Here is a 26,478-nt window from a genome sequence, read left to right as displayed (position 1 = left end):
TCAGTGCCAGTGTCAGGGGTTTGATTCTCATTGTCCTCACTCGGTACACACAGCACATTTACTGACTGTACTTCAAATGTTCAAGAATCATCCAGAAATAGTGTACTTTTACAGCTAAATACAGCATTTAATTCTACCATTTTGATGTTATTCTTTCCAATAAATTGATATAGTTTAGACTTAATTGCTGGACTTGAAAAAATTATTCAAGTGTTCTGTGCATATGTGCTTCTTCAGTTTTTAGGCTTAATGCCAATGTTGTTTCTTTGGTGACGCCTTTTGTGTAATTACAGCTGCTGTATGTGAATTTAAAGAGTAAATCTTAACACTTCATTTAAACACATAGAGCAGCATTGCACATTGCCTGTCAAGACCTTTGTTGTCCTGCTGGGGTGGGCCAGTTACATTATACCCTCGGGTCAGGCCCGCCCTCCTCAGAGCAGTTTTACTAATGACAGGAAATGTGGTAGATGCTGCAGATGCTAATGAGCAGCTGCCCAGAGCCTGATTACAGCAGGAAGAGTGTTGTTATCATGCATAAATGTGCTGAAACCTTAGATGTGACTTAGAAATGGCTGGCTCTACTTTACAAACTGCAAGGAAAGAGGAATATCACCAGTTAAATTGCTGTCTTTGTGTGTGTACACATCATGTTTATTTATAATTAGCAGAAGGGGGTTCTGTTAACTATACACAGTGTATGCTTTCATAACACAAAGATGCACTTTCTACACCAAATTAAAATGTTTTGCAGGTGCTGCAGAAACAACACAACAGGCTCCATCATGTCCCTGGAGAGTGAGGGAAACTGTGATAACAGTCAGCACTGCTGTCATTTCATTATTGTTATTATAGATTATTACAGAGTCTCAGTGCTGAATCAGCAGCAGCTCATTGGGAGGGCTGAGTTATAATTCTGATCATTCACAGTCAGTACAACCTAGCTCGTACATCCTATCAATACCACAGCATTAGATAGTCATGAAAGGGTTGCTGGCTTTCTTGTCAAGTATCATCTCATTTTGTCTTTACTGAGAGGTGGTAGTATAGCTGGAGCAGGCACCAGGGTAGGATGCCCTCCTGATGCTGACCTTTATCAAACTACAAATTTCAGATAAAGCATTAAATGATGCAACAAACCTCTTGTTTTTGAGATTGAGAAATAGAAGGATAGGTGAAAAATCCCTCTGCACTTGTTTGAATGAACAAAGCGACTTGCAAGAATTATTGTTTATACTGTAAGTTTAAGGCTTTTGCTAAAATGTCACTGTTGCATTACATCTTTGTTATGTCTGTTGGCCTTTTCGTTGTCTGGCTTTTGTTCTCAGTTTGACATGAAGGGGAGAGATGGGGTCTACATGCTGCCTTTGGCCCAGATATGTAGTGACTGTGTGATGTATTCATTGTCACTGTAATTTAATGTGATGTTCAGTAGATAGTCAGTTTGCCAAGCCCTTTCAATTCTATTCTCCTTTTTTTCCTTGATCATATTGATGAAAGCTCCTAGCAGTCTCAGTTGTCATTGGAAACGGGAGCTGGAATACAAGGTCTTAATTTGAGACTGGGCTTTGTAATAAAAGCATGGTGCTTTTCAAGCCAGCACATGTTTTCTATCAGAGTGCCAGACATGTTCTCTAGTGACTTTGTTGCATTGATTGTTCAGTTTGGTATTTTTGGTTTCAGCATTTTGTAATCATGCTGTTTGCATCAACATCATTGCTAGCATTTCATGTTTTTTGGTTTTCTTTCAGGACATCTTGCAGTCAGTGGGATGTTAGAGCTTTGGAAGCAGGACTGACTGAAGGAGCATGGTGAAACACCAACCCCTCCAGGTCTATGAGCGCCAGCTGTGTTTGTCATGTATCACTGGGATCTACGGTTGCCGGTGGAAACGCTATCAACGTTCCCATGATGACACTACCAAGGTGAGAGGGGATGAAAAGCCCTTCTGTGGATGAACTACACCAAAAAAACACATTTTCCTTCCTGACATTTAATGCAATATAGTCTGACATCATAACATATGACATAATAGTGCAAGATACAGCACATGTACCTGATGGCTACTAGACGATACACATCACTCATGTATGACTTCAGCACAGCAGCTGATCTGTTGACGCACAATTATCACATTTGACTGATTATTTAGCATTTTATTGCATGTCTGAATTTTATACACCTTACAGATTTACTTCAGGGATCATAGATAACCTTTTCTCTGGAAACCAAAAAGAAAAACATTTTGATGGTGCTCAGGTACATGGAATTGTCAAAACAGCACTGTTAACAAAGCAGTGAAACTGCTTGCTGTCATTGATTATCTAACAAGATAATTATAAATAGCATACTTGTACATGTGCTTACATCAGGTTGGCACTGAATGAGACCTGATCAAGTCAAGGTCATTTTTCGTGATAGCTGAATGGTGGGACATTGAGATAGTATATCAAATATCAGCTTAAACAGCTTTTAAACGACATTCCCTTTTTTTTAAATGTGAATTTCTGTGAATTTGAATTAGACATTGCAGTGTTTGTCTATTTTGTACGTCTTTCAGTGACCAACAAACAACAACAACATTTTCATCAGAAACATGTCTATATATAAAATTGTTATTCCTCATTGATTTTTGGCTGCCAAATTTAAAAGCTGTTACTGTAGCTGATTCACTGATGGAAGTATTTTCACAGCTCTGACTAACAAGATGCTGTGTAGGAAGTTAAAAAATTGTAAAGGTCCTCTGTTGCTAGCTGCAATAGTGAGGAAAAACCATTTTAAACCTGTCCCTGGCATTCACAACAGTGTGCACACTTACACCTCCTTGTCCTTAGATGTTTTCACTCAACATTGATTTACCAAGAACAATTATCTCTGACCAAATATGTCCTTGCTGACTTGTCCCCCATCCAATAACCTTGAGCTTTCTACATAGAGGCTCATTTTACATTACAGTACTCCACTGTTTCCAGTCATCTGTCATCCTCTACATTCTGCACATTTTTAATGAGTTTGATCAGATTTCATAATGAATATTACCCATCCAGTGTTTTTTGTATAATGGATTTGACATAGAGCTACAGGCCTGGCAGTTGTTTAATGTGGAATATCTTAACAGTTAACAGTTATTCTGTATAGAAGTCGTATTTATCATAAATTTCTCAGTGTAAGGTTGTTAGAGTTGCATGTCTTGCATGTAAATTATTGAAAGATATGAATATAAATGGTTGCATTTTAAATAGTACTTTTTAATGAATGTTTTATTTGTAAATTACAACGTTCATAGCTTAAGCCAAAGTGTGCAACCAGAACAGTTACAGAACTCAACTCCGAACCACACAATAGCGCAGTGCTCTTCCCTAGTGTGGAACATGCCAGGATAAGTATTACATCTTACACAAAATCAGGAATTCCTGACCTTTCCTTTTATTTCCTCTACTGGCTATTTTGGAAGGACATACAGGTTATGTTGCTGCAACAGAGTCAGCTGAAGGAAGTCAACATACCCATGTGTGGACTTGCATGCTTTGGAATTTATCATTTATTTATGCCCACATACCATACTGTAAAGAAACAGAAGCCTAGGGCACAGACAATAGTCTCATGGCATTCAGAATACATAGATGCACCTAAGAAAATAAATGGTGTGCATTAAATCTACATTAGGAATGTAAACAAACAGTCATAAATAACATAGAGACTTGGATCATATAAAAAGCAGAGCTAAATAAAGAAATTGATTTTTTTTTTCCCTCCTGTTTGCAGGAAACTGGACACTGTGTAGCTCTCTTTCCTGTTGCAAGTGGTTGTCTTTCAGGCCAACTGATAGGATAGTGCACAGTCAGCATTCTCTGTTCACAGTGCTTATCCTTTGTTTTGACCATGTGGTGGTGGATAACACTTGTCTTGACCCCAGTGTAAGAAACACAGCCAGGCATATGCACTAGGCTTTAGTCACTTAGTCAGCAAGTGGCCATTTTCTCTTCAATATTCTTTTAATTTGTGTTCACAATCAGTGTATAGAACTGAAAACAGTCAGTATAATTATAGGTTGTAGCTTTGTCTCAGTGCTCTCAATAATTATGATGAATGAAGCAACAGGCCTGTGCAATCTTCTGTTTCTTACATATTTCCATTGAGAAAAGCTTGCTAGCATAGGTCAACGTGATGATATACAGTTTAAGTCTGCATATGTAACCTTTCCAATAAACAAACTGTGACCAATCACACATGTAACTGCACCTGAGTGAATCACAGAAGCTTGATAACTGAGAATCTCACATTGAAACAACTGTGGACTCCTTCATAATCCACAAGTGGATCAGGCCACATCTCTCCTTTTTTCATCTTTGTTCACTATAATGAGCCATTCAGGTTGACTGACTGTCTCAGTGAAGCTGCTTCTCTCTGTGTTCAAGGTGCTTTGTAAGAAGACAGCCCACGTCATGCAGTGCAAGCCGATCTGTTCTCAGTAATAATTGAAAGTATTTCCATTTAGCCAGTCTTTACCATTCAGTCACACAAAGGCTTTAAAAATGGAAGCAAGTCTGCTCTACCTTCATTTGTCAGTGATCTTGTGGTCTTCATTAGTCCTGAAGATGAAGAATGGGAGTCAGTTGTGCCCTTTTTCTTGCGTGCACTCAGTTTCTTTTTGTTTTGGACTGGTAACTATTACTGAAGGTCATTTTCCAGTGAAAATTTTTCTTTAGCAAGAATTTTGTGAGCCTGATCATATACTTGTTCACTTGTAGGCGTCAAATTGAAAAGTCTAAGCTTCAATAACTCACATGTGAGGTGATGCAATAAAGAGGCTGAGGGTGAGATGGATGGTTAGGGATGTTTGTAATGTAAGAAATGTTGATATTTAATTATATAGATTTTGCCTTGGTAGAAGTAGAAGTATTAACACAAATCCTTAGGTTGTGTTAATTGATTCTTGTAAAACATTAGGTTTTGGTATTGTCTAGCTGTTGTTTCCTTTTGCTAACAAGATAGAACATCTATTATATATTATAATATATATGTAACTGCTATTTTAGCAGTTTTCCTGCATAAACCGTTTGAAAAGTGGTTGACACTTCAAGGTCTAAAAAACCTGCAGCCCTCCTAATGGCCAGCAGGGGGTGACTCCACTGACGGCAAAAAGAAGTCAGATTGCGTGTAAGCTTATGAAAAAATGACCCGATTTCTCACTTGATTTATTACCGCACTAAAAAAATTTCCTCATTATTTTCTGGTCTCGGTCGCTAGTTTCAAGGCTTCGTCAATACAGCACGATAAATATTTTGTAAATTATGATAAAATAGAAAATAAAGAAGATAATAAGAATCACTTCATTGGCAGTATATATTTTTACATACACACACTGAATTTGTCTTCTGCATTTAACCCATCCTTAGTTGAACACACATGCAACACCCAGCAAATTACATGCAGTGAAACACAGGAGCCTTGCTCAATGGCACATCAGTTGGCTAATGGAGAGGGGGGGAGCATTTTTCGCGTTAATCACGCCACCACACCCAAATTTTACAGGGGTACAGGGTCCATTTGTGGATCATATTTATCCTCCAGACTTCCACATTCCATAAATCCAATCTTCACCAGTAGCCAGGCATCAATTAATCAGTTTTTGATTTTAGGATAGCTTGAAGATATGTCAGACAAAATGAAGACTCAGTTCAGTATAGGAAGGTGTTTATCATATTTTTAATCTTAGACCTAAACAGAGTATCACTCTTGTGGTATAGCTGCATTATGAAAGGGTGCTCAGCAGCAGTATGTGAAATGTCATGGACTTATGTGGATATGCTCAGGAATGTGACAAGGGACTGAGCAGTTAAATCCAGTGAAGATGGAGGCAAAGAGAGAGGCATGTAAGGCAGTGCATTTCCCTCACAGGAAAAGAAGCACTGTCAGCAAAATGGTGGCAGCTAAAGCAGCTTTGCTTTTTTTTCCCAGGTTTTCCAAGTTTATTCACACACCCCAACATGTTTTTGTTTGTTTGTATATATCTGCAGTATCTCTCACAGCAAGTTGATTCAGGACCATCCCACACTGTATTTTGTTCTCCACAGTGTTGGCTTGTTAGATTGCTTCATGCTGAGTCAAGCTGTCATCTAATTGAATGCATAATTTAGTTGTGTGTTGTCTATAGAGTAGAAGAGTTCTCCATTTAAATGATCCGACCAGAAGTGATTTAGCATGAGTATATGTGAATGTTTGTTTTGGTATAGGACACCCTAATGCTGGAGGTCAAAATATAGTTTATATTGGATCCATATGGAAGCATATTACATAGAGTTAAATAGCTGAAAAATTAGCATAGGTAACACACTGGTCTGACTTGCATGTTCTCTAAGCTATTATGGTATTATGTTTCAACAGATATTTTGAGCATGTCAGTAGATTTCCAATACACTAGTTACTGTTTGTCTTCTCCTCTTATGACTGATCTTGTCATATGTCAACATGCACTGTAATTCCAGAGTTATGTCACAGCAAGAAGCACATCATCAGCTGAGCACTAAAACTGTTCAGAAGGACGTGTGCTGATTTTGGTGTGCTGACAACTTTCAGTACATCATGTTGACATACTGCACATGACACAAGGAGAGTTTCTTGGCAAGTGCTGTTCATGGATGAAGTAACCAGCACACACACAAAGTATTTTTCTCTTGTCATTTATATAATACTGTAGTTCTACATAAAAGCATGCTCTGCCCAGCGTGCTCCGGTATGTGTAATTGTTGTTACACTAGTAATCCACATACTTGCTTGTGTGATCTTTTTAAGTAAGTCAGGGTTGCACTATACTTATAAGTTTGACAGTTTGAATAAATGTACACATTTAATACACTATTTATCTTCGGGACACCAGTTTCCAGGTATTTATTTATTTATTTATTTAGATGCACAACAAGGTAGATGGTATTTTTGTTTGCATTGTTTAAAGGAGCTTTTCACCCCAAAATTGAAAATGCAAATTTTTTCCCTCTTACCTGGAGTGTTATTTATCCATCTAGACTGATATGTTGTGAATTGCCAGCAATTTCTGCCTACTGTTGAATATATTAGAACTAATAGAGCATAATTTAGTTTAGTGAGGTATTACAATAGATGCTGGGCTGTTGTCAGACTTATATTGTGCATTGTGGAAAGCAGTGAGCTCAAGCATTCTCTCTTACAGAACTTGAAATAAAAAGGAGACACTATTTTAGAGCTATGATCACACAGTGTGAAGACATATCAATTAAATAACTTGTTGGCTTAACAAGAACATCAGTGCTATAATTGAAAAGGCCTCCCAGAATTATGTGGGACTCTTTTGGTTTGTAAGATTATAGGCTGCTTCAGTTATGTACTGTCCTGGACATCCTGGGAGTCAATACAAGTTAGGACAAATAGTAAATCCATGTAGAAAGCCACTGACTGAAGCAGAAAGGTAAAATCAATTCTGAACAGACTATAAAGTGCACATTTCTAATTTACTGCAACATGTCATTATTGACACAATTATTATTATTCATTTAACTGTCTCTGAAGAAGGGCCAAAGTTGTCTACTCTCTTTCTGTTTTAACACCTGCTTTTTCCAGATGTTGAATCACTGAGGTGATTTCCCCTGACACAGTGATGAGTCAGGAATGACAAATCAGTTTCACACCCAGCTTTAAAAAATAAAGTTGTGCGGCAGTCCTGCTCCATAATTTAGCAAGAGCAAAGCCTTGTTAAATGATGTCTCATTTGAAAAATGTCTGTGAAGTCGTATTAAATTGTTTGATTATAGTATTTATGACACAACCATTTGCCGAGAGTTTAGTGAGTGAAGAGCAGCTGGTGCACTTTGAGGAATGTATTCATTTTTGGTTTTAATATGAGTGTTTACAATGCTGCAATGAATTTATCCTTGATCCATTTGATCTTTCTGTTTTTAGCAGTGGACTTAGGGGATTGAAGGCTTTTTAGCATTTTGGTTTAGGAAGCTCATTGTTCACTGTTTATTAAAAAGAGTAATCTTAACCATTGCAGCTGTCTAGACTACATTTTCAGAGTATCTATAGAAATGGTGCATGATGGCTTTAAAAAGTAATTTGAATATTTTTGAACTACTTTTTAATTACAGCGCACCACATAATTTGATTTGAATTAAAGTTAATTCAATAACTCTGAATCTTCCCAAAGGAGAACTTGTCCCTTTTGTCCTCTATGATTTCTCCAAGGAGAAAGAATCAGCATTACCATTCATGGTAATTGCTAGAACAAATTACAGATGGCTGTTGGCCTACACTGCTCTTCAGACTTCCCAGAGCTTGTGGAGGTCTGATAGATTTCTGTTGCTGCACTGTCAGTCTGTGCTATGGGCTGATTTACCCAAATGAAATGCCAGCCATGCAGAATGATAATGTGATGTCACGAGAGCAGGACAAGTTGCATCAGACTGGACAAGCACTGCTGCTGAGGTAGCTGGCAAACACAAAGAGCAGACCTAACAAGGTGCTAAATTTTTTCCAAAATGCAGATTTTTGACACTGTCTTGTTTAAACAGTTTTTGTTCTCAGCTACATGTAGCTGTACATAGTTAAATAAAGTGTAGGACTGCAGGCAACCCATACAACATGTCCACTCCTTAAGAATAAAGACCTAATAAACTGCACTGGTTGGTGCATAAGATTCTCTTCTCTTTTCCATTCTGAATTGTTCTTTCTCTGAATTGAGGAAGGAGAAAAGTCATGGACTTGTCACTTGGACAGTTTTGTCATGTGTGTGAAACTAACCGTGAGAAATGGGAAGCAGAAAAGCACAGATCACCTGAGGCATAAAGTAATTCACCCATCAATGGTATATCATTGTTATTACATATTTTCATTATAACCGTATCAGTTAATAATAGCTAATGAAATCAAACTTTTTGCATCAGATCCCAGAAATGACACTGGCATACAACTTATTGGGTGATTGGACAAATTAGGGCTTAGGGCTCTTAACTCCTCGAGCACACAATCACTGCTCTTCCAGTGGCATCTCGGGTTGTATCCATCATAATCCACGAAGAGAAATAGGAAGCAGAAATGAAAGGGTGTGAGTGAACATTGTTGTGTCTCAGTAGCAAGGTTGGATTGCCCAGGTGTTTCTAGGTAGTCATTAAGGACCATGGGAACCAGGGTTGATGATTTGTCATCAGCAAGCACAGCTGCCTCCTACAAAGACCATGGTAACCTTTTTATCACCTTAAAATGATTTGCTGTGCTCTTTGTCATAAGACGACATATTGGAATGTAGGTAGATGTATGTGGGCTTAAACATTTGCAGTGGAAGATAAATAATGAAAATAAAATCAGCTTAAGTATTAAACAGCATTTGCTCTTTGGAAAATAATTGTGGGAAGTGTTTTCCATCCAAGACTGGAAAAACAATTTTTCAGGGACATTGCCCATATTGTTTGATGTAAGTGAACCTTCTTACATAATATTTTTCTTGCTCTTCTGAAATGTACTTCAGAAACCATGTCCAAATATGAGATGGTATTGAATCAGCATTCCCCCTGGGCTTGTTTCCCTTATTTGTGCAACTGATCTTGGTTATGCCATAAAACCATGCCCAGAAATGAAATAATACATCTTTATACCATCATGATTTCCACATTAAATCTGGCCACAGGTCTGAATATTAAAAATATGAGAAAGCTCTTTAAACAAGCTTCAGATCAAAACATGACCTTCAACCGCTGCACTTTCAGGCAGTGGATTGAATCATGATTCAAAACTTCCATATTTAGCTTTTAAAAGGCATTTAGATTTTGTGAGAGAAAGCAGACATACTGTGAATGAGACTAGATATAAACGGATCAAGCAGACTATCTTACCTGTGAGTCGCATCAGCTGGTGGACACGATAATAATCTGATCCTCAGTGCAGACACCAGTGGTGCATTCAAGGTGAAATGCTTAGATTGCTGAACTGTCTTTACTTTTACATCACAGTGCACACTGTGGTCACACACATGTGATTTAGATAGCAAACACGTATGGATTAATCTGTTTATAAAATGTTAATCACTGGGTTTTTGGAGCAAACACTTTTCTGTGCAAACACCAGGACAGACCCCAAAGATAAGAGTTTAGAGTGATACAGTGAAGCCTCACGCTTGGGGAACTGGAAACAGTGAATGTTTGGCCTTTTTTGTCCTTCATTATCAGAATCCTGATTAACTAATCAAATAAATGACTAGTGGTTTTGGGAATAAAAAAACACATCAGTGTTATGTAAATAGACCTTTACTATTTTGGCAAATGTGTGCACATATTAGGCCAAAGGCCTTCACCTTCTTAAAGACATGCTAGAAAATTACAGCTGATCTTTTGATGCGATTAGATGACACTTTGTTTCTCCAGATAGAGTTCCAAAGAAGAGAGTCAAAATGTGCAATCAGTCCAGATTATGTAGAATCAAAAAGGAAAGTCACTGAATAAGCCTAACTTCTTCTTTTATCTAAGAATGTGATCAAACTGTGTGTGGTTTTGTCACGGCATGTCACTTCATGTGTTCACTGGCATCAGGTATTTGAAGTGCCTCTATGCTTTAACCTAGAGGCTTCTATCAACACGTGTGTGTTAGTTATCTCAGGTTATTAGCACGTTTTAAGTTTTTAAGTGGGCCAACACTGCTGCTGCTCAGTTCTTTCAGGTGTACTTAGTTTTCTTTGAAATAAGAGCAATTTTCTGTGATTTGTGGAAAGGTCAAAGGGTTGTAGTCTGACTCGCTGAGATGAGCACGTCGGCCTGCTCGTATCCCCCCTGAGAATGGTCCAGAGCTGTGTTTCTCTTTCTGAAGATGGGGCCGATTTAATATTTGCCATGGTACAAAAGTGCATGGCAGAGGGTGACAGTAATTAGTCTTCTTGTGTCTGAAGTTATTAAAAGTCATTCCATGATAATGAGCAAAGTGTATTGGGGAATACTCTCAGTAAAGGTCAGCAGCCAGGTTTACACCACATAGGTAAGTTTGTGGAAAGTTTACTTCCAGTGAACTCTGCTGGTCTTTGAAGATCTTCTGATCAAGCTGAAGTTGTGCTCATCAGACCGATTTAAAAATTGTCTGGAAAACATTCAGCGTAATCACTTTGTGACAGCAGAATTCAATAGATCTTGTTTTCTCTTTTGATTTGGAAGCATTCTGAGCTGCTCGGCATGTATTGTTGAGCAGTGAATGTGTTTTTAGTATCATCAAATGGACTCGATCTTCTATTAAGTGTAATGGATACACTGAAATAATTAGTTGTATTTATTTTTTGCATGTGTACAGTGGGAGCTGCTGTGGTCCCTCATCCTCCTGTTAACCTTCTGCCTGCTGCTGGTCTGGTTCTACTTCTGGTGGGAGGCACATAATGACTACAATGAGTTCAACTGGTGAGTACACAGCCAAGCCCAGCGCTCCCATGCGCTGCTACGTCAAACTGCATCCGGTCTATCACCATATTGTTTCGGCTGTAAGTACATTCTATCCGTGCTTTTCGGCTTGTTGATTTCCTCAATCATCAGTTTAATCTGTCCTCTGCCGTAATCTGAGCAGAGACAACCCAGCCACCACAGATTATACCATTACATAACACAGATAGCTTGCCCAGTATTTCCTGTTCTGTAAATGACACAGCCCCAAGCCACTTTAATGTGACTTCTAGGTTATGTGACAAAACAAACATTAAAAGCTGGTAAAGGTAAGACATATTCCTTACCTATTAGCATAAGATGTTTTAGTGCAAAACCACATGTACAGATTTTCTTAAAGCACAAGAATTCCCATGATTTCTTATAAAAAAGGGCTACTGAGATTCAAAATACATATTTGACTTACTGTCCTCAAAGTGAAATTACTAACAGAAAATATAAGCAAATGCTGTGCTAAATGGTTGCTGCTGTCTGTGTCCCATAATTTCAAATGCCCTGGTCTTTTCCTCCAGCTACATTTCCCCTCCCCCTCTCACCTGCTCTCAGTAGCCTCGACAATGTCACCTTTTCCTCGTATTATTATCCTCTGTTTCCTTCCATTATCTGCTCTGGTGTTTCCTCCCCATGTAGTTCCCCTCATTTACCCCTTTTATTTTTTCTCTTTTATCTTTAATATATCTTTATTATGTTTCTCAACACTCCCACACCCCTTCAGCTCTTCAAACAACCACCCCAGTCCAGTTTTATCAGCAATCTCACTAGTGGTTATTAATCTCTGGAGGTCAGCTTTTGTGACTTTTTAATAGGAAGTATATAAAATTCCTGTATGGATTGCATAGATAATCACAGAGATGACATCCCTGCCCTTACATGTTTGAGAGATTTAGCAGCAGGGAGTGTCTCAGTCCATCTGCAGTATAAATATATTCACAAAGGGCTAGGAGCATCCACACCAAGTGACCCTATTGTGGCTCTGTGCCTCTGGAGTCACCGATAAGACTTTGTAATTAGTGCCATAGGCTCAAGCTGTCATGTCAGAACACACATACCACACACTCATTTACTTTGCTCTGTAGCTGTGAACCTATTAATGCAGCCAGTGTCACTCTTTGCTCTTTTGAGCAGCTATGTCTGTTTTTGTTTGTAAAAGCAAAAGTGGCATTGCAGGCCTCTTATGTTCTGCCATCTATCTGTCAATAATTGGCCACACAGCCATTAATATTACAGTCACATAATGGTGTCTGCTGTCTTTATTGTGTTGGGCTTTATTGCAACAAAAAAGCTTTAAGCTAGAATACTTGATGTGCTCAAGACTCACTCCAAATCTTTGTTTTGTTTCTCTTTTTTTGTTTTTTTAATTTTCCTTTTACCTGAGTACATGACATGTTGTTCACTCTCTTGTTCCTACAGGTTCCTCTACAACCGCTCCGGGGAGTGGAGTGATGGCACTGTTCCCATCTTGGCCACCACTGCTGCTGGCTTCACCTACATTGCACTTTTAATGGTCAGTGCTACATCAAGTATTCACTGAGGAGATTTTATTCATGCTGTGTTTATCATAATGCCCTGGTTGTGATTTAGTTGCTTTTGAATTGTTTGCATGTGTTGCCAGACATATTAATCATTATACGTGGCGATGTTAAGCAAGTTGAAATCTGTGAGGCTGCCAGACCAGTTTTTGAAAGTTGTACTCTTACGTCTTTTTTTTTTTTTTTTCCCCTATTTTCAGGTTTTAGCCCTTTGCCATATTGCACTTGGACAACAACTAAATTTGCACTGGCTTCATAAGGTAATATGCCAAAAGTGAGACTGAGTAACTGAGTTAGAATGGGATGGGTGAGTTTTTACATATGTATCTCTCTCTGTGTTGTAATATGTGTGTCTGTTTATATACTTATCTGCTTGCTTGGTGCCTTTGTGTGTGCTCTTTCATTGCTGATCAGCTGAACTTATCCTGAACTTACAGTTTGGATCACGTTGTCCTAGGAGGACTGTGAAAGCCCAGTAAATGACCCTGTCTAATATGCTATCAGCAAACCAAATACAATGACCAAACATTGCTTGGCGTGGGAAATGACTGGGTGCTCTATGGAGTTATTCTGTGGCTTGTGTGTTTGTATGGGTGTGTACATGCATTTATTCAGAGTGACAGCCTCTCTGTCTGATTTTCTGCATGTCTCCCCTTTCGTCCACACAGATTGGAGTGACTGCTGCTCTCCTCACCACCGTTGTTGGGGTGATATCCATCAATCAAACATGGGGGCAAGAGTGGGATGTCATCCCCATCTCCCTGCAGGTGAGCAGACTGAAACACAGGAAAGCCCCAAAGCCTCTTTTGATGGCTTGACATCATAGCTGATGCCAAGCCTGAGTACTAAACTATGTCCCTTTCTCTTTTGAGTGAAAGTTCTCTTGTGCCTATTTAAAGCTGGTATTCTTCTGATATACCAGTATCTGTATCAGTCAGCCCCAGCGGAATCCGCTGCATCATGTGTACATAGTATATACATGTTTTTTGTTCTCTTTGTAAAATATCCTTAGAAGCACACTGAAGGGATAGTTTACAATTGTGTAATGATTAATGTTTGTCATTATATTTCCATAGTCGACATTGCCACAAACAATAGGTGCAATAGTTTAAATGACATATAGTAATGTAGTGACAAAACACTCATTTATCTTACTGACAATCAACAACTATAAGATATGCAAGGAGTTGAGAGGACCTTCTAATTACTGTCCTCTGAGTTTATTGAAGTGGATGTGCAATTCCCTTGAAAATGATGCCATTAAAATTGAATGCCTCTACAAATAATAGCTATTATCTCTGAATAGTGTTACCGATGTCTTAACCACAGATGATGTCTGTAATTCCATGCTTCTCTGTCTTTATCTTTGTTACTCTACTCCTTCACTCACTGCCATGTCTCGTAAACCCTGATTCTCTTTTTCCCTTACTTTAATTCCCCTTTGTCTCCATTTCTCTATATCCTCTTTCATTGTCCTTGTCCCTTCTACCTCCTCTCTGTTCTGTCTCACACCTGCGTCCAGGCCACAGGTCCGTTCCTGCACATCGGAGCTCTTGCTGCAGTCACAGCGCTGTCATGGATTGTGGCTGGACAGGTCGCTCGTGCAGAAAAAACAAGTACGATTTCTTCTGCAGCACATAATACAAGTTGCTCTTGAAAAGTGGTGAATGATTAACACTATGTAGACAGAGGCCAGGACCTCCACCCGGGGTGTCAGAGATAACGAACATTCCTGCGAGCTCATGTGATGTTTTCCAGCCTGGACACTTCGGATTGTTTCCTCCCTGAGCACAGGACTCGGTCTGAGGATAAGCAGCTCTTAGCGCGTATTCTGTTGCTGCTTTGCGTGTCTGTAGAATAGAACTAAAAGTCAGTTTGTTGTTGTCTTCTAATGTTACTCTCTTCTGAGGAAAATCTGAAGCCGGATAGTGTCATCATTGTAAGTGAAGTCTGCCAGTCATGTGAATCAAATCATGTCTTTAGAAGTTCTCATTAACCTGAAGGGATGCACAGAAAGTTTTACTTCCATGTAACTATAGGCTTTTTATGAACGCAGTTTGTCCTTTGAACTGTGAGAGATATTTAACTAACTTAGTAAAAGGGATGTTTAGTCCTTTGCTACATTTTAGGTTCAGCTTTTGGAGGGACTTGATGAGGTGGAAAGGTCTTTGCCAGATTTTACACCCACGTAAGCATCTTTGCTGTAATGCAGAGTGGAGTCTGAATACTAAAGAGGGTGAGCGGGTGTGTGTGTGGATGGATGGATGGATGGATGAAGGCTGCGAGTTGCCTGTGTGTAACAAGAGTTGTCCACTCAACTGTGCCCCAGAGCTGACCTTGAAAGAAATACATTCCATTGTGTGTGTGTGTGTGTGTGTGCGTGCGTGTGTTTTCCCACCTACAAACTCACATACCGTTCATCACTCACTTACACTGAGGTGGATACAGGGGAGAGTGTGTCTCCTTGGCCACTGATGTCAATGTTGTTGGCCACTGAGTAGCTATAAATGGTACTGAACATTACCCACATTTACAGCAACTATTTGCGTCACACATCGCTTTGAAAACTAAACAAGCGGCCTAAATTGCTCAAAAATGTCCTTTTGGGTACAAATCAAAACATAAAATATTTCACATCACCATTTTCACATGAATGTCAGTGCTGTGGCTTTAATTAGTTTATTTATGTCCATGTTTTGGATGTTTACTAAAAGAGACAAGCTTGACATATGAACTGCATTACTTGCTGGCCACACAGGTGAATCTTCTCACAATGTAATTAATCTAAAAGTGAATTTCACCATGACAATATTCTCTGAAAAATAATGCCCCAGATTTATATATATGAAAATTAGTTTCATCTTTACAAAAAACAACAGTCAAAAAGACTATGTATTCAAACAAACTGTAATATTAATTAGTAGGCATAGGACTTGCTTGCAGGCTAATTTTTCATCTTTGTCTGTATTTGTCTTCTCCCAGTGTTCCAGGTAGTGGTCATGCTGCTATATCTCAGTGTGTTACTGGGACTCTATGTGGTGCCGCTGTACATCAGCTCCCCCTGCATCATGGACCCCACCACTCTCAAACAGCGCCCTGATGTCATTGGTCACCAGGGAGCCCCCATGGTGAGTCAGCTGACCTCTATTATCCAATGAGAATATGGGATTGTGAACTGGGCACTCAAATGTAATGCATGTGGCTGATCACTACTGTGCTGTCACAGGCTCCAAATGATGCCATCAGCACAAGATGGCAGCACTCATATCTGGGGTATTTTTATCTATTTATTTATATTTATTTAAATATTCTGTTTATTTTATATATTTACTTTTGTACACTGGAAGTTGAGACATGTCATCCATCTTTATATATATACATTACATCAGTGGTCAAACCCCTAAAGCCAGAGGGCCACTTGATTCCCTTTTGGAAAAGACAGAGAAGAAACAGTACTTAGATAGTACAGTACATAGATATTTGTTCCCCTTGTTTTTCATTCATTTTTCCTCGACTGCACCCATTTCTATTCTCGTCTGTTAATGACCTTGTGGTCATGCAACTGAAAATAGTCTACAAACATAACCAAGTGCGAGCCTGAGGCGTTGAGCTCTGACGGCCTGATGTATGGCAGGGACATATTTTTTGCTGGATTTTGTGGAAACTTGGCAGCTTGATGTGAAAGAGAATAGATTAGCGATTTGATCACGTGTTGCTGTCTTTTCAGCTGTATTCACTTACACCATCTCTCTCATGGATCAGATTTTAGACTCCCCTGCACTGTTAAAAAGCTTGTTAGAGCCTGTTAGCTAAGTATGCACCCCAAGACCACATTAAGATAAGATTTATGCACACCAAAGCACATTTTTTGCTATTTGATTTATGTGTTTGGATTAATGTTATTGCTTTTAAACAGTCCCTGAAAAAGGATTTATGTACTTGGCACCATATCTGATTCAGTATTATGCAACACTTGGAAGAAAAGGGAGGTGATGACAGTTATTCACATCAAAACACACCCTGCTTTAAGGTATTTGTGTAAAGCAATCGATCCTCACAGTGAAATCTAATGTTAGGAGTGGCTTTGCAAGGTTGTGAGAAACTCCCTCTCGGGAGCAAAGTCACATGACTGGACTCCTGGTTTCCCAGAAGGACTCTGTATTGATTACAGCATCATTCCTATGCTGGTGGTCACTGGCTTTACTCACTGGGTCTCAGATGAGGATGCTTTTCTAGTAGGTGATGTTTAACATATTGACTTAATATTGATCGTAGTCCTGACTTTTAGAGGTAACACAACATGGTCATTTTTCCTCTCATAACATTCCTTTGTGATCAGAGGAAGGAGTCTGTTTTTTTTGTATATTTGTGATACACTGCAGTGATGTTTATTTTTCACTTTGTAACATAACCTTCTTGATGACTCATAAGAACATCTTGTTTTGTGTCCGTCTAACATTTTGTCTGTCATTTCCCCAGCAGCAGTAAGGCTTCCAGTAAATTCTCCCAGCTAGGTCATTGTCACAGGTCTACATATTATGTGTGTTTGTCTTTACTGTGTGTGTGTTTTTAGCTTGCTCCAGAGAACACGCTGTGGTCCTTCCAGAGAGCACTGCAGATGAACGTCACTGGGTTGGAGGCTGACGTGGCTATCAGGTACACACATATACAAACACACACACACTCACAAGCAACGATCAATACAGCAGAATGACGAAGTCAAATAAAAGAAGGGTTGTTTAGTCTCTGTGTAAATTCTGCAACATGGCTGGAAAAAAGCAGTTTACCCAATACTTAATACCAGAACTAGGATAAGCTCCCACTGGACTGAAAAAATATTGTCTTCAAGGAGAAAAGCGAGCAAACCCTTCCATGTGAAAAACATGTACATAAACACACATTATACAAACACATTATTTGAACAGCCTGTCAGTCTGTCAGCAGGCAGTGGATGGGGGCATGACATCACTAACATAATGAGAGGTGACAGGCTGAGCTCAGAGAGACACACTTGGAGGAAGTGGGGATGGTGGAGGGTGGGTTCTGAAGTGGTCATGGTATATGATGGATAGTGGGTGTACATGTCCACTGATGCATGTCCAGTGATGGACTATGAGTGGTTGTGTAGAGGTAGGGAGTGCTGCTTTGCTGGTGTAAGGGATGGGTTTTCACTTTCTAATGTGGTGGGTTTTAAGGTTATTGTAAATTCTTCTTGCATCTTAATTAGCTGCATACTTCTTTTCCTGTATAAGCAACCATGTTGGCTCTGTGTGTGTGTGTGTGTGTGTGTGGTTGGCTGCTGACAGGTGAGCTCCTGAGTGTGCTCAGTAATTAGACTTGATGACAGCCAGAGCAACAGTGAGACTCCTGCAGCAGCCAAGACATGTACACACACACGCACACACACACACACACACACACACACATTAAATACCAACATATTTTTATCAGCTTATTATTAAGTACAGTATTTACATCAATTCAGATGAATATAGTTCGGGAGTTAACAGATCATACAGACACACACTCATATCCACACAAGAAAGGCATTCTTTTTCTGTCCAGATATTGAAACAGCAAACTCTTATCTCTTCTGCTCTCCTTTTGTCTTTTGCTCTTACTTGACATGACATCAAGAGTTTACCCCTAAACCAACTCCTTCTCCTCCCCCTCCTCCTCCTCCCCCCCTTTTGCTCTTATCTCATTGTCATTTTGAAAGCTTTTATTCCTAGAGTCTGAACAGTTGCTCAGTTTGAATAATTACAACGGTGCGAGTGCCTGTAGTTGTGTGATTAAAGATTGAGGAAAGCCCCTCTCTTGTATCTGAGCTTAGTCACATTTTAGAGAATCACGCAGATGAGCACACATATTAATATTTAGTTCTTTGAAAATAACCGTCAACTGGCAAATAAGAATGAAGTATTCTCCCTCACCTGTGTATGTGCTCAGTGTTATAAACTACCAGACATGCATGTTGAAAATCTGCCCTCCCCCTCATCAGTGTGGATGGAGTACCTTTCCTGATGCACGACCGCACCCTGCAGAGGACCACAGACGTAGAAAAAGTTTTTCCAGACAGGCAGATGGATGACGCCTCATTCTTCAATTGGACAGACCTACGGCAGCTCAACGCAGGACAGTGGTTCCTCAAGGTACTTCCTGTTTGCTGATAAAGACTTTTGGTGCCATTTCAGCTTTATTTGACAGCGTGATGTGATGCACTGATGTGTGATAAAGGTTATTAACCAATTGAGTCATCAGCACGTGACGGTATGCATCCCCGCTCACTGATCCTGCAAAGACATCCTCTGGTTTCATGGAAATGCTGAGACCTGTTAGTGCTATAGAGATGCTCTCCTGTAAGCAGAGTGGATCAGGATCAAGTAGTGCTTCAAAATAATTGCTTGCTTCAGCCTGCCTGAAGTACAAGACTAGAGCGTCAAATGGGATGAAACACATGGACAAATAAGCCACGAGAATCCAATCCAGTGATGTTCATGGTACCTGTTCTGGTACCTAAATTATTCTTTCCTGCATAATAATATTGCACCATAAATGAGATGGGATGAAATTAGCCACTCCACTGCTGCATTCTTTAGCCATTACCTGCAGTTTGTGTAAATGTGTTTTCTTTAGATTCCCTCACCAAGAAAGTGAATCTGTATAAATGTGGTACAGGATGCACTGATGCAGAAACATGCACGGTGCTGCTTTGCCTTGCTTTACTTTAATCATTTCACAGTACACTCCAGACATGTACTTGCTCTCAGTATTTCTCTATTTACACAAGAATGGCAAGCATTAATTTTAATCTGTATATAAGAAAATGTATACACTTGCTGTGTAGCTTTGTTTCCAAAGGAAGATTTAAACTTATATATTATGTATGTTCTAATATTATCTGAAGCTTTTGCATTTTTTGTTATGCAAAGACATGTGGCTGTTAAGCTCTTGATATGTCCATATTTGTTTGACTCTGCATTGTTTTCTTCACTCTCCCACTCAACCTACTTACACGGCATTCCAAGAAAGACTATTTGTGTATAGTTATGACGATTCACTGTTTTACTCCACTTTTTATATGCTCAGCAATGTCCTAATCTGTCCTGAATGTGTAATCAAAGTGTCAGTGAAATATGAAAGGGTGTGAAGGAAATGAGGAGCAACAGTCAGCTATTTTTATTTTCCGTAGGTGTTGTCCAAATGCGCTACGGAACATTTGGATGGATGCTTTTTTTTCAAAGCACCTATTGGGATTGTGAATTCATTTTACAGTTAAAAAAGCCCCTCACAATTGAATTTCTAGCAGCAGGAATGCTATTATTAGTCAGTGATAATCATGTTTGCAATTTCGGTCCTCGTGGCGTTCTGTTACTGTGTTTCAGGATGACCCCTTCTGGACAGTGCACACACTGTCCCCCCACGAGAAGGATCTGATCGCCAATCAGAGTGTTTGCAGCCTGGAGCAGCTTCTAATGTTGGCTTCCTATCATAACAGCACAGTGGTTTTCAGGCTGAGGAGACCACCTCCAGGGCACCCCTGCTACCACAGCTGGATCAATGATACACTGCAGGCCGTGCAGCAATCTGGTGTCCCTCAGAGCCTGGTAAATATATGGGAACTGAAGGTCTCCACAGTACGATGTCTGCCTATGTATCCTGAACATATTACATGCAAACTTGATGGTTTAGAATGTCGACTAATCTAATAATAGCGATATAAATTCATCTGGCAAAGTGCTTCTTATTTTTATTCACATGCATTCAGACCATGTCGCTTCAGTTTCAGTCAGCCCAAATGTAATAGTAGCCCTGTCTGTAGGTGATGTGGACTCCAGATGAAAACAGAGCTCAGGTGAGGCAGCTGGCCCCTGGGCTGATCCAGGCCTCATTGGACAAACAGAGTCCTCAGATTCTCCATCAGAGTAGCATCAGCAGGCTGCTGCTCAGATACAACCAGGCCAGCACACAGGAAATCAGGTAGGAACACACACAAACCAGATGTGTTATCAGGTCGGTATAATAAAGCACATGAATTTATATTCAAAACTGTGCCTCAATGTGTGATTGCTTTCAGAAACTTCTCCCAGAGCAGCATCAACCTCACCCTTTACACCATCAACGAGCCCTGGCTGTACTCGGTGCTGTGGTGTAGCGGGGTGTCTTCAGTCTCCTCAGAGGCCCCACATATCCTCATTAAGGTGCCTTACCCCGTCTGGCTCATGGTGAGGACCTGTGAGATACTTGTGCAGTGTTTTCCTCTTTTAGTGTTTTTCGTCTTTGCATGACACTTCTCAATGGCAGCTTCACGATCAAGTTTGGCTTTCTTCTTCCTGTTCAGCCAAAGTTTCTCTTTGTGCCTACCAGCCTGGAAACAATCTGCTCGCTAACAAATAGCATTTATAAACGGGCCATAGGTTGTATCAGTGTAGATGATATTAGATGACAACTGTGATTTCTGCTTCAGCAGCATCTCCTCTGCATGACTCAACTAGATTCTAACAGGTGATATCAGCAAGGGAGCAAAGCTGTCAGCCGAACTCCTCTACTCTGTTTATTTCCTGCAGTGAGCATGCTATCCCCTCATCTCTGAACACTTGTGCGAGGTCCCAGCACAGTAGAAAGGCAGGCATCATCACTGTAGTCTATCCTGTACTTTATGACTCATGGCTTTCTAGTTCAGTCGTCTCCTGAAATGTCTCAACATGAGTAGCACCCACAGCGTGCCTCTGTGGTATCGCTTCACCCGCCTCGTCTTTACAGCGTGCCAGCCTGGCCCTCCCCATCTGTGCCACCGTATGGGAACTCTGCATGACAACATGTAGACGTGACACCAGCCTCCCTGCTGAGGTTCAGGGATGGTTTGAACTGCCGGGGCATCTACAGTGCTGTCTGTTAGTTTGAACCATGAATTTACAACAAGTGAAATCTGCCATTCAAAGGCCAGTGGAAGTGAATATTTATCCTAAGAACATCTGTTTTGTTTTCCTCCTTTTATGTTACTGTACATGACCATGCTAAGGATGTGTATCTTGAAGAGAATCCGCTAAATGAATTGACACATTTCTGCATTTCCCAATTTAAATTACATTATATATTTTAAGTGAGTTTATTCGCAGAAGTACCAAGACCGTTTTAATGTTGCCGCTCAAATGAGATTGTATCATGGACATGTAGCTCCACCCAGTGGTGCACCCTGCTACAAACCTATGATTGCTCATATACATATACTGTATTTGTGTGTGTGTGTTAACTAGAGACCAGATGAATACTGCCTGATGTGGGTGTCTGCAGACCTCATCTCCTTTGCTGCAGTCATAGGAATATTCATTTTCCAGAAGTAAGTACAGTCAGTGATATAACTGTAGTCATATCATTCTCATGCAGTTAATATTTCTCCACTTTACTTAGTAATGTCACCCTTTTACTTAGATATCTCTGGACCACATCAATAAAGTAACAGCTTGACATGAATATGCAGTTTATTTGCATTTGAATCTCTTTATTTTCATGATTTTTTTTAATGAATGAGGATTTCTGTGTTAAATGGTGTTATGAGCTGCTAAGATGTATTTTTGCTTTTCTCTCTCTCCTTCACCTCAGTGCTCTCACACACCAGTTGTGACTGATGTACTTGTGTTGTGAAGATGTACTTTGTATGAGCATGTTCACTCCTGGCTAAAATGTGTAAACCCTTCACACTCCTTCAGCAGCAGTGTGGCTTTGTTTGTTTCTATGACAACTCCAGAGACAGATGGCCTGTCCTCCTGTCATCTATGGGACGGAAGGAAAGGATCTTTGTTTTTTATGCTCTAGAGCAGGTGTCCACTGCTTAGCCAAACTCTTCAGTAGCTTCTGCTGGCTTCTAAACTGACCTCTCTTGTCTCCCACCTTCTTTTGTCCTTTTTTTTGTCCTTCTGCCTCTTCCTCCCCCCTCTCCTCTGCCTGATGTGCATGCTCTTCTCCTCCTCTGCTGCATTCTGGCATCTTCTCTCAGCTATCACATGATCAGGTAACTGGGTCACCTCTTCTGGCCCAAAGTCTTCTCTCCTTTCACCCTCTTTCTGTCTCTCACCATCTCTATCCATCATCCTTCTGTTTGATGCATTCCTTTCACCTTCTCTCCATCTGTTTTCCATTCTTACACTATTTTTTGTCGCTTATCGTAACATAAATTTTTATCTCTCCACCTTACTTTACATATTTATTCTCTCTCTCTCTCACTTCTCTCAGTCTCACCTGTGTCGTTGTACTGCACTGCTACCATCTTACTCTCAAGGGAGAAGCTCACGTCTTTGGACATAATAAAATGAATGCTTTCCACCAACACAGCACAAACTAGCCACAGCATTAAGTGCCCAGTGAGATTTAAAATTTATAATCCAAACTACTAAACATCCAAAATGAAGTACAGATATGCATTCATCAGGGGAAGAGCTTCAGCTTTAGCTATTATTGATGCTAAAAAGCTTGCTTGTTTGCATTTGTGTTTCTAAATGCCTCATTGCATTAGTTGCAGTTTGTTGAGACTAATGCTCTTCAGTTGGGTTAAGTGAAGTCAAAGCTGTTGTCATAAAACTGACAAGACACTTTTTTTTCAAATACAGGAAATGAATTCTTCTGACTTGACTGAAGTTAAATCTGAGTCACTTTCTGTGCAAGTAACAAATGTTGATTTGATGTAAACTGAGCTCCATAATGCATTTGTAGTGCTCTCATTTGTGTCCCCTTTAAAACAAACCATTAGCTCAAAGAAACCATAACTGCAAGTGTTGGCTCAAATGATATTCAAATGAAACTGATTTGTTTTGACCAAAAGAGTCAGACATGTACACCAACTCCATAGTTCCTCCTAGGAATGTCAGTGTTATCCCTCTATGTATATGTATGTATTTAGTGGCATCATCACTGTCTCGAGGAGATCTGACCAAATGTGTGACACCCCCCACTCCACAGGTATCGGATGAGCGGTATGCGCAGCTACAACCCCGAACAGATCATGCTGAGCGCTGCAGTCAGGAGGTCCAGCAGAGACCTCAACGTGATGAAGGAGAAACTTATCTTCTCCGGTAAGACCCTCACACTGACCCGCAGAGACATATGTTTGTCACTCTTCAATGTTTTGTAGTGTGTTCTTGTTGCTGGATGTTTGGGCCCCTGAGCTCAGGAACAAATTCCTCACCTTGCATTTTTCATTTTGACATACTGATTTATTAGAAGAATTACAGTTTCTCAAACTTTTAGCTCAAAGATGAGGAATTAGCCATTTTGAGTTTCAGGTGCTCAACTAGCATGTCACCCCATCCCCAGCATGCATCTGTCTGTCTGTGAATGTTCTCGCTCCTACTCTTCCTCTCTTCCATGTTGAAGGTCAACCCCAGTAGCAGCCTGTGTGATGCACATCATCTCCTGTCAATGCTACCACCAGTGTGACTCCTTTCTTTATTCCATGCATCCATTGCATTCCCTCGTTACCTGCCAGTTCTCTATGCCCTTCTTCCCCTCCATCCATCCATCTCTTCATGCACCAAACCTCCCCCATAATCCTCCCACTGGAGACCACGTCATGTGTAGGGGAGCTTATAGACACCTCAGTCTGTCTAGACAGTGTCTAGCGCTGGGTGTCAAAGGTAAGTCATTTCAGTCAGTAAGTCATGCCAGCTGTTTGAGATTCTCCGTCATTCTCCCATTCAGTTTTTCACTTAATGAGTCCTTTATCTTTTACTTTATCAACATTTTGACCCATGCTAAAGGTCTTGTTAAAGCGATGCAGTGCCCTCATACTGTACACTGACTTCTTTTTTTTTTTTAATGCTTTGGCGCCCTCCAGAGGTGGGGAATGGAGTTGGCAGTGCCGAGGAGCTGTATTCAGACAATGGCTATGACTACTACACCAATCAGGGCATCAGCCAGTGACTGGGGATGTGTGAATCTGCTGTAGCGAGACGGAGACGACAACACTCATTCCTGTTCTGCTGATTAACTGACAGACTGCTGTATCTGACTGGGAAAACAACCACCCACTTTCTTTGTATATTTTCTGCAGATAGTTTCTTGTTGTTGTTGTTTTTTGTTTTTTTTGGGGGGGGGTGCCTGTTAGACATACTGTATATCACAGGGGACTACACGCACTTTTCATTTATGTAATTCGCCAAATCCGTGGCCTCCTTTCCCACATCTAAATGTCCAAGGGGCCCTTCTGGGTAACCAATGCCTACTTCTTTTTAAAGTTGCATTTCCAGATTGTTTAAGCTAATTTTCCAAAGCAGTTCCTTGTTTTTAACCAATGTACATATTATTCTCTTAGCAGATGGATTTCTTTTTACAGGGCTTTACTGCAGCATGAGACTAAACTCTAAACTAACAGCTCAATATGCTCCTGCCTTCTGTCAGCACTCTGTTGTGCTGTTGTTCATAATAGTACTAATAGTGATATTTATATTTAAAGAGAAAAACAAAAAACAAACAAGCTGTTTACAGAGGTCCTGCCTTCTCCTCCAAGTGAAATATTCACATGGTGCATGTAAGATACTTATTTTGATAGAGGCCGAAGGCCCATCCCCCACCCCTCCCCTATTTGGCCAAGTGCATACAACTGTGATGATCATATCATTTGACATGTGTGAGCTGTACTCCCAGTGCAACCAGAAGAGCTGGTAAAATGGTTTTGGGGGGTGAACATTTGTGCTGTTTTTTTTTTAAGGTCAATGTGAATGCGTTCAGATTATTATTATTATTTTTTAAAGATATGTACAGTGTATTGTGTGTATTCTGACTGGGTACATATTTTTTGCCCCATGTGCAGTGCTATGTTGAGTGTGTTACTGTACATAAAAGGTGAACCAATGAGTGAGATGCTTCAGCGAACTAAGACTTACATTTGAACAATGATGAAAAGTGTTAAATAATAGCAATAGTGTGGTCATGATGGAAGTCATCTCACTTCCTATTCAGCCTCTGAACTGCAGTTGAGTCTGTGGTATTTTAGTGTTCACATACACCGTGCATCCAAACGTTGGTTTAAAACTGAGTGCTGTTAGATAAATGAAATGGGCACTAAATGTGAAAATAAAGCTCTAAGCTAACTGAAGGGATGCTACAGGTATCACAAGGGGCAGCACAGGGTCAAGAAATGGATTGCCTTTTGTGTTGAATTTTTTCTTTGAGTATTATTGTGCCTCAGAAGTAAACATTAAAAAAAATTAAATAATTGTTTTTTGTTTCTTTGCCTCTAAGACACAACAGGAGAAGCCAGACAATGAACCACTAATCCAAATTACTGGAACACCCACAGATTTTTCACTTACACATACTGATGGACCCTTCTTGTCTCTTGACTATCTAGTGTTAAATTGGAGTCCTCAGACAAAAGAAAAAAGTTCAGTCACATTCATAACAATTCAAAACAAATGGGAATTATAGCATAATTTGTAAAACCTGATACATGTGAATATGTAAAGTACTTTGTGTAGGTAGAAATATATGGGCCACAAAAGGGCCCATAT

General features: G+C 40.0%; 1 protein-coding gene across 2 annotated transcripts in view; it reads left to right on the top strand.

Moving 5' to 3' along the window:
• The window catches only part of gdpd5b (glycerophosphodiester phosphodiesterase domain containing 5b), a 39,576-nt gene extending 13,392 nt beyond the window's left edge, over positions 1-26,184 (top strand). Inside the window, exons 2-17 of one of the 2 annotated variants that reach the window (XR_006843467.1) lie at positions 1,752-1,925; positions 11,302-11,405; positions 12,855-12,948; positions 13,174-13,233; positions 13,642-13,740; positions 14,496-14,589; positions 15,956-16,101; positions 17,547-17,629; positions 18,975-19,125; positions 20,359-20,580; positions 20,796-20,953; positions 21,051-21,198; positions 22,231-22,313; positions 23,930-24,042; positions 24,344-24,603; positions 24,804-26,184. Coding sequence is in view for 1 of the 2 variants with exons in the window: in XM_046390346.1 (XP_046246302.1) it covers positions 1,809-1,925; positions 11,302-11,405; positions 12,855-12,948; positions 13,174-13,233; positions 13,642-13,740; positions 14,496-14,589; positions 15,956-16,101; positions 17,547-17,629; positions 18,975-19,125; positions 20,359-20,580; positions 20,796-20,953; positions 21,051-21,198; positions 22,231-22,313; positions 23,930-24,042; positions 24,804-24,889 (1,758 nt within the window). In the remaining variant the exon portion in view is untranslated. The remainder of the gene's footprint in view (positions 1-1,751; positions 1,926-11,301; positions 11,406-12,854; positions 12,949-13,173; positions 13,234-13,641; positions 13,741-14,495; positions 14,590-15,955; positions 16,102-17,546; positions 17,630-18,974; positions 19,126-20,358; positions 20,581-20,795; positions 20,954-21,050; positions 21,199-22,230; positions 22,314-23,929; positions 24,043-24,343; positions 24,604-24,803) is intronic. The other variant, XM_046390346.1, reaches the window with a different exon arrangement.
• Positions 26,185-26,478: the final 294 nt, after the last annotated feature.

Source organism: Scatophagus argus, chromosome 5 (assembly GCF_020382885.2).
Source record: "Scatophagus argus isolate fScaArg1 chromosome 5, fScaArg1.pri, whole genome shotgun sequence".
Lineage (NCBI taxonomy): Eukaryota > Metazoa > Chordata > Actinopteri > Scatophagidae > Scatophagus > Scatophagus argus.
This window is presented reverse-complemented; position numbering and strand designations above follow the sequence as displayed.